At 38.2% G+C, this 11,882-nt stretch overlaps 4 protein-coding genes across 8 annotated transcripts in view; 1 reads left to right on the plus strand and 3 right to left on the minus strand.

Moving 5' to 3' along the window:
- Positions 1-84: 84 nt before the first annotated feature.
- On the minus strand, positions 85-4,029 carry LOC112466223 (SET and MYND domain-containing protein 4-like). 4 transcript variants are annotated; one of them, XM_025034197.1, is made up of 6 exons: positions 3,218-3,483; positions 2,530-3,139; positions 1,938-2,224; positions 1,568-1,851; positions 883-1,363; positions 85-349 (listed from the first exon to the last, which is right to left on the minus strand). In XM_025034197.1, the coding sequence occupies exons 1-6, from the start codon at positions 3,402-3,404 to the stop codon at positions 342-344; spliced, it is 1,857 nt and encodes a 618-aa protein (XP_024889965.1). In that variant the 5' UTR covers positions 3,405-3,483; the 3' UTR covers positions 85-341. The 4 variants fall into 4 exon arrangements, with proteins under 4 accessions (XP_024889965.1, XP_024889964.1, XP_024889963.1 ...); XM_025034196.1 differs by lacking the exon at positions 85-349 and adding an exon at positions 3,625-4,029 and having other exon boundaries at positions 869-1,363; positions 3,218-3,430; XM_025034195.1 differs by lacking the exon at positions 85-349 and adding an exon at positions 3,625-4,029 and having other exon boundaries at positions 869-1,363; positions 3,218-3,447.
- Positions 4,030-4,929: 900 nt separating this feature from the next.
- On the minus strand, positions 4,930-6,448 carry LOC112466242 (prefoldin subunit 4). Its single transcript, XM_025034237.1, has 4 exons — positions 6,276-6,448; positions 6,075-6,179; positions 5,829-5,945; positions 4,930-5,537 (listed from the first exon to the last, which is right to left on the minus strand). The coding sequence occupies exons 1-4, from the start codon at positions 6,312-6,314 to the stop codon at positions 5,382-5,384; spliced, it is 417 nt and encodes a 138-aa protein (XP_024890005.1). The 5' UTR covers positions 6,315-6,448; the 3' UTR covers positions 4,930-5,381.
- Positions 6,449-8,277: 1,829 nt separating this feature from the next.
- LOC112466238 (mitochondrial ribonuclease P protein 1 homolog) lies at positions 8,278-9,943 on the minus strand. Its single transcript, XM_025034232.1, has 4 exons — positions 9,909-9,943; positions 9,432-9,821; positions 8,769-9,336; positions 8,278-8,678 (listed from the first exon to the last, which is right to left on the minus strand). The coding sequence occupies exons 2-4, from the start codon at positions 9,818-9,820 to the stop codon at positions 8,343-8,345; spliced, it is 1,293 nt and encodes a 430-aa protein (XP_024890000.1). The 5' UTR covers position 9,821; positions 9,909-9,943; the 3' UTR covers positions 8,278-8,342.
- Positions 9,944-11,688: 1,745 nt separating this feature from the next.
- Positions 11,689-11,882, plus strand: part of LOC112466261 (CCR4-NOT transcription complex subunit 1) — an 11,309-nt gene continuing 11,115 nt past the window's right edge. The window contains exon 1 of one of the 2 annotated variants that reach the window (XM_025034273.1): positions 11,689-11,810. In XM_025034273.1, the coding sequence (XP_024890041.1) occupies positions 11,709-11,810 (102 nt within the window). In that variant the 5' untranslated portion in view covers positions 11,689-11,708. The remainder of the gene's footprint in view (positions 11,811-11,882) is intronic. The other variant, XM_025034274.1, reaches the window with a different exon arrangement.

The following is an 11,882-nucleotide window of genomic DNA, read 5'->3' on the forward strand; positions in this document are numbered from 1 at the left end:
GTTTATTCTCCTAGATCGTCTTCTGGCTATCCTTAATATAATTCCTTTTATGCCGCTTGACAACCTATACGATTTATGATAGAATATCATTATATTTTAAAGATAATATAAATAAAATAAATCTATTTTATCTGAACACCGTCCATTGCTTATAATAGCTGAAGTTTTACAACGTTTATCGACAAAAATCTGAGTTTGCTTTCGTGTCACGTAAATGAAATCGTGTTGGAAATTGTTTTATTAATTGCAAATTAATATGTAAGACGTCTTAAATATATAGTTCCTATAATGCATAATATTCTTTTAACTATGTTGTCTTACCATCAATACTTCTTGACAGTTTATGGATCTGAAATCCAGAAGAATATATATTATATTAACTGCACGTGGTTTCGCAATTATTGTAGCGTTTTGATAAAGCAATAAGCAAATTATTAAAGCAAGAAATAGTCGCTTGTAAAAAAATTATATCGGTATTGCTGCTGAAAGTAGTTTTATTGACTGCGATAGGGAAACGAAGTGCGTGAAGTGCGTTATTACATCAAACTGCAGATATTAACTTTAGAACAGTCTTATTGTATATTATTGATTGTTCTACGATTTATTAGTATTTGAGATCATTTATGTATATAGATTTCCTCAATATTTTCTAAAAGGGTAGGGAGAAAGGAATAAAAAAGTAGGTACGAATTCTCGATCAGTAAAGAAAACTACTGTGGCTGAGCTTTATTTGCTCGCTGGGGGGGTAAAAATGACCTCAGGTAATTCCTGGGTTAATCAAGGAAGCATCGAAGCAAAAAGCAGTAAGCAGAGCTAGACACGTACAAAAGCTACGCTGAAGCATGAAGCATTATGACAATTGTAACATTTATTTAAATTTACCCAAATAGTAGCTCTTTAAATACTGCTCCGCGTGGAGTATCTCCTCGCATGGATGTTCACCAACTTCCCTGTGTAATATATCGAGAACGGCCTTCACCGCCTCAATATCGTACATATTCGCGAGTAATCTCTCCCTGAAAGGCCTCAGTTTTTCCACAAGCTGCTTATTCTTAGAGATAGATCCGATATGATCTCGCAGGATCTCATTATATGTCGGCCAATCGTTCTTGCATGCCGGACAATCGCAATCGAGAAAGTAATCCTGCAGTATCTTTTGCTTCCTCTCGGATCGTTGCATGTGCGCGTAAACGCCACCGTAGCTTGTGAATATTTGATCCCCGGGACGTATAGGTGTCAAGGCACGCGTGATCATTGTCAGTCCCTCGAAATGTCGAAAAGTATTCGGTGCGCAAGAGTGATTGTACAGACTGTGAGTCACATATAGGCCTGAACCCGACACAATTCCAGGTTCTTGCTGTATCTGTAAGATAAATATATTATCATACATCTTGAGAAAATAAGTCCTGGATTAATTTATATATAAATTATTTAATAATTGCATATATGTAATTTAATCCATTTAATATTCTCATATTTTCAAAGCTGTATAAAGAGTACATTTAAGTAGCGCAACGGGTTTGATAATGAATACATAATAAATTTAGAATTAAAAGAGGGAACTCACTGAAAAGCAATTAGATGACATTATCACGCAGGCACGAAACATTATACTCGCGCAAAACTTGAGCTCGGAAAATTCGCTGATGTCCTTCAAGTCGTCAATCTCGTATCTCTTGGGGAAAAATCTTGTCTGCGTAGCTAAAAGAATTACCGCGAGCGCCGAGATACAGGCGAACGCGCTGATTCCGATCAGCGGTCTCGTAGTCATATTGGTAGCGAGGCTCAGCGCGGACCGGCTGCTAAAGCTATCTAATATTCCAGTATCTGTAAATCCCGCCGTTCTATTGTCTGCGATAAAAGGGAACAAAGGGGTCATTATGCGATTATCACCAATCCAATTACACATTTATTTCGAATACAATAGTACGTGGTACCTGAATTGGATTCCGCCGTTTTCATATCTTGCTGCAGCTCTTTAATTCTAGTTCCATTCTCGGTCACCACGATCAACAATCGAATGATCTTGGAAATCATTCTTATCTTATCCTTGTCCACGTTGAGCAGGTTCGTCAACAGCTTTAGAATTGGGCATTCTGTCTGGTGGCATGTTTCCCAGGCCAGCTTCCTGCAATTCTCGGAGCAATACTGAGCTATCGGGCATTGCGGGCATGGTATTAGATTGTAGCTTCTGGATAGACAATAGTGGCAATGCGTGTAATACCTGTAAACAACGAGAACGCTAATTTACTTCGAGCGTTAAGGAAGAGGATGTAGTTACGCGAAATACATATGTCTTTACATTCATTTTATTCCCGTAGGTAGGTCAACATATTCAAAATCATCTTTTTTTTTATTCTTTTTCTCATGTTATTGACTACTACATTTTGCCAAATTATATTCCGTTAACATGGCATTCTATCGACAAAATTTGCAGCAGACACTTTCAAAATTTGTTCCCGACAGACTTGGGTAATTAACGCACCGAGATTCGACCAAAAAATAAACGCGACAATTAGGGTTCCTCACCGTTCCTCGTAGATAACATGCGCATACGGATCTTCGATGCTGACTATGTCGCCAGGTTTAAATTCCCGTGTGGCCATGTAGTGTCTGCCGTATCTCTCGGAGAAGGATATGGCGATGCCGTCGCTGATTGCAGGAGCTTCTCGGCTCGGGCCGTACGTTAACTTGGAAAAATCCTCCTCCTGCAAATATCGCGGCTTCCGCGGAGGGATCTTCGCCGCATAATGAAGATAATTCTCGTTAGCTATCGCGCCCTGCTTCTTCGGAATCTCTCGATCATTTTCTATTGCCGTCCCGTTGCCTATGCGCTCGACGCTTTCTGATTTTGTAGTTCTCTGATGATCGGCATCCTCCAGCTGCAGCAGCCTTTTTATCTCCGTTATCGCTTTGTCGCCCCTGTCCTTCAAGTTCCTCTGCTTCTCTTTTGGATATCCATGAGACAGAGCCGCGTCAATGTCTATCAGGCATTCCTTGTACAATTGTTTCCTGTACAAAGCGGCGGATCGGTTCGCGTGTGCGTACGCCATGAGTTCATCGCTATCGGCGTACGCTAAGCTCAGGGTGTAACATTCAATTGCTTCCAGGTCGTCACCCATTACAAAATGTTGATTGCCTGAAAATTTGCTCGTTATAATTAGACGAACGCAATTAGTGGTTTGTACGTTAATTATCCGGGAAATAAAATACGCACCTTCCTCTCTGTATCTGACGGAGTCTTCCTCGTTTTTCGTTACACCGTGTAGAGGAGGCATCTGGGATCTGACCATGTTTTGCAAGATGTGCCCGACGAGAGCCTCGCACTCCTTTTGCAATCCATATCCAACGTGCGATTTATTATTTTGCTTGAGAGTCAATACAAGTTCCTTTGCTATCTCCATTCTTCGTGTGGATAATCTTTAAGATGCTGTTGTATATGATATACTTGAAAAATATTAGTCAGAATCTTTTTCTTTCTTCTTGTACATACCCTACATTTGCCACTTAATAAATTACATGCATAACATGCACTTATATAAAATCTATATATAAAAATCTAAACTTCACAATAAATATCAAATAATGAAGAAAAAGTTAAACTTCCTTGTTTTAAGAACTTACTTGTAATTTTTATTTATGTGACACTTAAGTTTTTGTACTTATCACTGAGATTTTAAATCTTCATTATTTTATGTTTGATATATTAAAAGTTGATGTTGTAAAATGTATATTTTACGTAAACGCAGTGAGAATTACTTTACAGATCACGATACTCAAAGTTGACCTTAGACAGTAACTGAATAAGCCATGAGTGGAACATGTACTGAGAACATTGAAGCCGGTGAAACTAAATTTACCTCAAGCCGGATGACAGAAAAAGACTATGCTGTGCAGGAATTACTTGGGCACTCATTGTACGCAAATGACTGATCGAAAGTAAAAACGTAGATAAAAAAAAACAAATTCTCAATAAGTGAGCATTACAAATGTACAATCGCTGCATTTATACTTGTCATCGAATATTTGAGTTTACTTTAGTTTAATTATAAAAATAGATTTGCATGATTCTGTTTCTCAATGATTAATTCGACAAGAGTTTTTTACTTCTCAAAATCTTGAAACCGATTTTTTACAAGTTCGCACTTGATTGCCTTAATATTCTAATTACGTGCAATATATATAAGTATTAATATATATATTAAGAAATTATTTACTTTACTTATTAATTTATTTCATTTATTTTTAATTTTTTTTTTTCAATAAAAATTTTGGAATATATTATATATAATATCACGTTTGTATTATAGCATTATTATGCAATTAAGATTACAGCAATTACTGTAATATTTTAATTATCAAATAATTATATAACAAATGTATATAGTGCATAATTATAACAAATGTTATAAATTTATTTCCAGGAAATGCAGTAAAACGAGAAATTACTAAATGCGTTCTCAATCGTTTCTGTACTGCTAATGAGAGCAAACTGGCAAATATCCAAATTTCAGTTCCATCCTATGCAATATTTAGTCTGTGTTACTTAATCTTTAGGCTCAGTTCCACTGATAATTTTAGTTAATTAGCTTTGGCAACGCTGTGTGATCAGTTTTATTATATTAACCAGTATTTATAAAATTTATCTTTTATTTATTTTTTAATGCAAATAATTGATAACTTGGACATATCAAAGAAATAATTAGTTTCAACGACAAATTGAAAAGTTCTACTCTACTTTTTTGTTGTCCCTATTGTAGAAATTTAGCAAAAGATCTAAATTTAATTCTTGATCATATCACTTAGCATATATTTAAATAATTCTTCACTATCATTATTTTATCTACTATTAAGAAGTCATGTAGATTTATAATACAAAAAAAATCAAAATTACTTATTAAAGGAACCTTTATAAAGTCAAGACATTACTTGGTGTGAAGAATATTTATTGGGACTAATCAGCCCTTTTATAAAGATATAATTTCAACATACAGTTATTGAAGCAATTAAAAGAAGTATATGTAACAAGTATTTGGAAATTTATAAATTATTGTAATCTGTATCCCGTCAGATTCTAAATGAACTGTAACACTGTAACTCCAGAACTCGGAAATCTTCAATCAAGAAGCATCAATCAAAATAACTCTTAAAAAAAAAAGGCTTTACTTGTTATATATTTGCAGGAAATATTTAAAAATCTTACTTTACACTACATTAAGCTTCTCAGGAGAAATTGCGTCATAGAGATATAGCAATATAAATCTACAAACAATTATTTATTAATTATAATTTAAATGAACAAAATTACATCGGCAAATATCAATAATGTAATAAATGTATTTTTAATATTAAATGGTAATCAATGCGTCTCAATAAGAATATTAATCCGATTCTTCGGATTCCAAATTTATACGACTACCAAACTTTGCATACAATTGTGTTTTTAATTCAGTCATGATAGTCTTCAAATCTACACATTTGCCTTCTAATCTCGCAATCTCTTCTTTTTTCTTACTTTTAGCATCTTCCAAAGAGCTCTAAAAAAAAATAGCTTTTGTTAATATTGATTAGGTAGTTGAAAGCATGAATTAAAACAGTGATTTGTAATTCTTGATTTAATGATCATTGGCCTGGGAATTACGTTCACGCCTGTTACCTTCCTTTCTCTTAGAGATAGAAAAAGGAAGGTAATAGGCTTAAAAAACGCCGATATACTTCAAGTCAATGCCTAGAATTACAAATCTTAGGAAGTACTGAATTAAAATATTTATTTAAGACATAGATGATGTCAAGAATCATCGCAGTCATAATTATTGCCATTTAATCACCTGCGTCTTCTCCAGGCAATGATAGATGAACACTTCTCCAATAAAATACGGTATTTTTACATCGTCATCCATAAGAGCGAGTTCGTCGGAAGCATCCTCCAAATTCTTCAATTCGTTCTGTCAAATGCAAATAAACAGTTATCGCTCATGGTGCATGCGAAGCTTTTGCATGACCAAATAAGGTCAACTCAGTGAGGACGAAAGAATCGCTCTTTAATCCTTTTAAACTAAAGTAACTTGAATTACCTGCTTTACTCTAAGTTCTTCCTTATAGTCCTCCAACTTAGCATTTTGTCTTGCAAACTTATTAATCTTCTGCTGTTCCTCGAAAGTGATATGAACGTCGGAATCCTTGCAAAATATCAAATTACGAAATAGGTTAGATCGTAAATACATGAAACAATATCGCTTTATTAATTTCCAATATTCTCTGTAATATCGTTTTACCGGCTGAAATCCAGTTTGACTATTTTTCCCTCCTGCCATATTTGTAATTTTTTATAATCACTATAATTGTCGCATTAAAATAATCGTTCAAATTACGTGGGAAATAGAATTCGAAACCGTGTGTTATGTATGAGCCCGGTCGTATAAACAGGTCTGGAGCAGTGAGCACTCCTATCCAAAAGCATAGATGAAAACGTGACTCGAATGAAGTCAAGAAAACCAATATGGCGTCAGCCGTCAGTCTGAGGAGACGTTTGCGCATGCGTGGCACATGACGGTCTGTTTTGAATGATTAAAAAAATTAACTTTTATGTATATAAAATAAAATCAACTTATTATTATTATTATTATTATTATTATTATTATTATTATGCTTATGTAAAAAAGCTCATGAAACTATCAGGTGGTACAAGAAGTCAAGATTTAAATTTTATTTATTGTTAGTTAATGTTGCTTTAAAATACATATGTATATATGGGTAAAGAAAAAAGCACATTTAATTTATTTTATTTATTACTAATAAGCTAATATGCAATTTAAAAAAAACTATCCGTTTCTTTGTTCAAGATAAGTTTGAAGTACGTACTTCAAGCTTATGTTGAACAAAGAAACGAATAGTTTTTTTTTAATCTGTTAATTGCACACCACTCCACTATATATGCCCGCCTAACTCTTGTCGTCCGATGAGATCGTCGGTGAGAGTATCGATCAGGACCCCTATTCTGTAACTCGTAACGATAGTGTCGGTATCGTTACGTTGTCGTTGCGCAGGTATACTATATGAAAAAAAAGCTGCGCAACGACGACATAACGATACCGACACTGTCGTTAGAGTTACAGAATAGGGGTCCAGGGCAATGATTATTGTCGAATTTGTTTATATATTTAGTCGGCGCGGTCGAGCGCTCGCGAGAAAACGTGGTTATATGTGTTGCTATCTTGGTAGAGGCGCGCGCGGCCACCACAAAACGAATGCCTGATATGTTAAAAAACAAATTGTATAATCAAAAAACCAAGTTTATTGCGATCAATAATCCTGAGTTATCATTAATCCTCAATGCTCAGTACTGAGCAGTGCGTTCCTCTTACTATAACTATAGGTATACAGCAGATCGTTCTATCAAGCCATTAACCATTATGGCATTTAATTTTAAATATAAAAGCAATAAAATTTCCCAGAGGAAATATAACAAAATGATATTTAATGAAGATGCAATTTGCATTAATGCCATTTTTAACATTTAATTACTCCTTTCTCAGTGCTAAACGACAATTTCTGCTCTTTTTCCGCTTACCTTTTTTGCACGTAAATCGAATAAACGCGGTAGTTTTAATTCAAGATCTAAGGTGGGAGATCTAAAACAAATATTTACGGAGGCGCATAACACCGGATAAAAAGTAAAATCAAAATAAAGGCATTTTAACAATTAAACAAAAAAATGTGACTAAATATGATGCAAGCAGGAGGCTGCAGGAGAGAAATCTTTAATCTATATAATCCAATTATCAATTTGCGACAGATCACCCGAAACGGAAATCCGGGCTGCGGGCTCGTTGGCGCCGAAACGTCTTGCAGGTTGCGGTTCCTGTCGAAGGTCCGCGTCCTGACTTCCCTGCGAGTTTTATCGCAGTTATAAGCACGCAAGATACCTTCTGTGATCCGTCTCGCCGAATCCCGGGCGCGGATTTTTTTACTGCTGCTTGAAATTCTGCATTCCCGTAACAACGACGCAACGCAAAAAAACACGATGAAGCACACATGTCTCCTAAACCAACGTAACGGCAGTACAACTGAAAATCTGGAATTCTTTGTCAAACCGAGAGACATGACTGATTTTCATATGTGTTATGTCCATTTCTATCCAACTTCAATCTCAATCTTACAATTATATTATAAATTAATGAAATTTTATTATGTTAGAAAATTTTATAAAGTTCTATCATTATAATGTTCCAATTTTAATAATAGAATATAACACAGAGGGAGGTAATTAACAAGCTGCTGCTTTTCGTTATGTTTTTATATAAATTTGCCGTAGTCTAATTATATACAACGATTAAAGAACATTAATTCTTAATTTTCCTACTTCCAAAGGTAAAGTCTTTTAACGGCACTTCAGCTGGTTCCTCAATTTTATATGTATCTGAGGATATGGACTTATACAGTTTCTGTCGTAAGCTATTTTCTCTGGCATTCCTCAATTTTCTGGTTGGCACATTGTTCGATAGTGCCTTATTCCAATCCCTCGTATGTCTCAAGTCCAACATTATCCTGGTACACTGGTCGAGCGTGAGATTCTTTGATGAGCTAGCACCCCAGTCGAGATATGTGTCTATAGGAAATTTGGCCATGCTGATACCTTCCCTCTTAGCTTTTGCCAGTGACAACGGCTGCGAATTAGTCTATAAACAGACGACAATCTAATTTAATAAAAAAAAAAAAAAAAGAATATTCGCGCACACAAAAAGAAGGGATATATCTTGTCAGTTTACCTTGTCTACCAATGCACCTATGATATAAACCGCGTCTGGATCATATTCATTTAGATTCACTCTACAGTGTGGCGTGAGATACACCAACTGATTCTTTGGAAATAAGTCTAAATAAGATTGGGACGTTACTGTCACCGGAAAATCATCGTTCATCAATGTGGGTATGTTTTGATGAAGGTAACGCTTAAGTAATCCGTCTTTGTTAAAATTACAGAAGTAAAGGCACATGGGATCTGCGTGGAGGCGATTGCTGGCGAACGCCAGAGACAGCTGCTTGGCGCAATTGTGTATCTCGCGATGGTTCATGTCGTCGTCGTAACCGCAATCGAACACTAACTTCGGTTCGAACATCATACTCTGGAGCAATTTGCCATTGTAGAAGCGGTTTATAGTCGTCTCGTATATACGCATAAATAGAGTGTTATGCAGGAGCCCATATTTCATTTCACCGGTGTCGTCGGCCAACTCCGCTTCTTTTTTAGCGAGCGCTTCGGCCTTCTTCAACGCTTTCTTCGCCTTTTCATTTTCCGATGCTCTCTCATTACGCCACAAAAACTCCAGGTACCTTCTGTACAGTGGAAAAACCGTGGTCCCGATTAATATCAGTCAAATCAAAGATAAATTCAAATAAAAGAAAAAAGAAATAGGGAATGAAATACTGACTTTCTTCTCGTCTTGGTCGGCGAGTTTAACAACAACAGCCAGTCCGATGGCTCAATATTGTCAGGAACTCTCTCAGCATTGTGCCGCAAGACGTCCAGTTCCAACTCTAATATTTGAAAGCGCTTCTTGTTCTCGGGATCAGACAGAACGTCATCCAACTTCTGCTGGTCCAACTTGTCCTGTTGATTCTTCAAATCGATGCTCTTTAGATTTTGCTCGTCGATCGTAGCTTGACAGTAAAAACGTTTGTAGACCGCATTATTCGAACGTCGAGCGTTCGCGCGAGAATGGAGCACGGGCGACAGGACATTCTCGTGGATCGATCGTATTAATAATTTCCCACGAGTCCTAACTGAGACTGTCAGACATCTCCTCACGTTATTGAGCATCCTGTAATTTAATTAGTTAAATTATTGGTTTTTTTTATAGCTCGCCACTTTATCGTAAACTGCCACACAGCACAAACGGATTCCTAACCTAACTCTTATAACCACCGTAGTGCGGTTCGATTCATGGACCGGACGACCGGACCAAGCGCGCATGACTTATGGAGTATTCACATCGCATCCAATTGGTCAATTTAATTAAAACCCGTATCACATTACGGATTGGGATTTGGGATTGAGATTGGATTAAAATTATCAATCAAAATAAAGAAAACTAATCTCAAGTTTAGTTTTGCACATCTTTTTGTATATCTGCTTTCATATCGTTGGGCGCGTTCAGCAGACCAAGCCGCTGAGTAGCAGTCGAACGTTATTGGCTCTTACTTTTAGAACCAACCAATCAACGCAGTGTATTGATAAGACGAACTCAACAGTTGTATCTGGCTATCTGCTGAACGCGACCATTACAAAAAGGTTCAAATTGTTCAAATAAGAGTGCAAAATAATAAAGACAAAATTTTAAATAATTTTTTTAAGATTTCTTAAGCAGTCATTATTTATTTAAAAAATACTCAGAATGTCTAAGGCCCGGTCTACAATCAGTTGTATGTTGGAGTCGGATGTCGGAACGTAGCCGATAGTCTAATGCCCGGTCTACAATGGATGTCGGAAGTCGGAGTCGTAAGAAATTGACCAATCACAGTTCATTATTCTTCGACCGCAAGGAGAATAATAGATTGTGATTGGTCAATTTCTTTCGACTCCGACTTACGACATCCATTGTAGACCGGGCCTAAACCAACAGCCAATCAGCGCGAAGTCCAGGTCACATGAAACGACAAACCACGTCTCGTTCGGGCACTCGGGCAGTTTCGTGCAGGTTCGTGCAGCTTCGTGTGCAAATGGCTTGGCACTCTTGCAGTGCATCGTGCATGATCGTGCATCTGTGCATGGCTACGAGTTGGTGCAGACGATCCGAGACGATCTCGTTGACGAAGGTGACGGTACCGTTGGTTTTCGGTAGAAGAGCGATACCATTACACCCGAATAAGATAAGAAACGTATCGCGCGAGAAATATACCGCATTTCGGAAAAGGTAACGCGCCCGCTCGCAACCTCGTTCGTCGACGAACGGTTACCGACGGGTTACATATGTACTAATATTGGGTGCCATATTGCGTTTCAGCGGGTCCGGGTTGGTGTGACAGAGAAAGAGAAAGAAAGATATAGCACAGCGCGTCGTTACCGTCGTTAGACCGCCTTGGACTTGGACCACTTGGGCCACCTTCGACGAGCGCACATCTCGCACGAGAACTCCGTAACATCCTCTTACAGTTCTCTCACACCATCATGGAGGAATCGGACCGCGAGGAGGCGGCGCACCGTCGGCGACGATACTCGGTCAACTCAGTGTAGTTTGCGAACTCGGCGAACAATAGTGTGCCCGCTCTGTGCGCGCGGTATCGATATCGACGTGCGGATCGGCAACGAGAACTGGGTCGGATTCTACGAATTCGCTGACGGCCGAAGAGGACGGACACTGATCCACGAGCCGAACGGCTGGTTACGTGTGTGTTTTTCGTGAGCCCTCTCCCCCATCGTCCGTGTTGTGCTCGCCATGACGTTGCTGTGAAATCCGTACCCCAATAATATCAATCCCGATGTTGGCCGTAGGATTGCGCCAATGTAACTTTCGTGCTTTTAACGTGGAGGCGAGAACCCGGGGCAGCGGCAGCGGCAGCAGCAGCAGGAGCGGCGGCAGCGGCGACGGCGGCGGCATCGGCAGCAACGGCAGCGGCGACGTCGGCGGCGACGGCGGCGGCGGCAACTCGTGGATACCGAAGAAAGCTTCAAACGCGTTTGAAGCTTTCGAGGTCGTATTCATGGAACTATGAACCTGGACTCGTTGTCTTTTACTTTGTCACAGATCAGTTATTTGGTTGCGAATTTGAGTAAGAAAAATTTCGAGGACAGCTGCCGGGAGATATCGGGCGTGAGTATCCGCGCCGAGGCGCGCTTTTCCGTCTTCCGTCTCAGAAATCCGTCACACGACCTCCCCTTTCTC

Source organism: Temnothorax curvispinosus, unplaced genomic scaffold (genome assembly GCF_003070985.1).
Source record: "Temnothorax curvispinosus isolate PA1 unplaced genomic scaffold, ASM307098v1 QBEX01016011.1, whole genome shotgun sequence".
Taxonomy (NCBI): Eukaryota; Metazoa; Arthropoda; class Insecta; order Hymenoptera; family Formicidae; genus Temnothorax; species Temnothorax curvispinosus.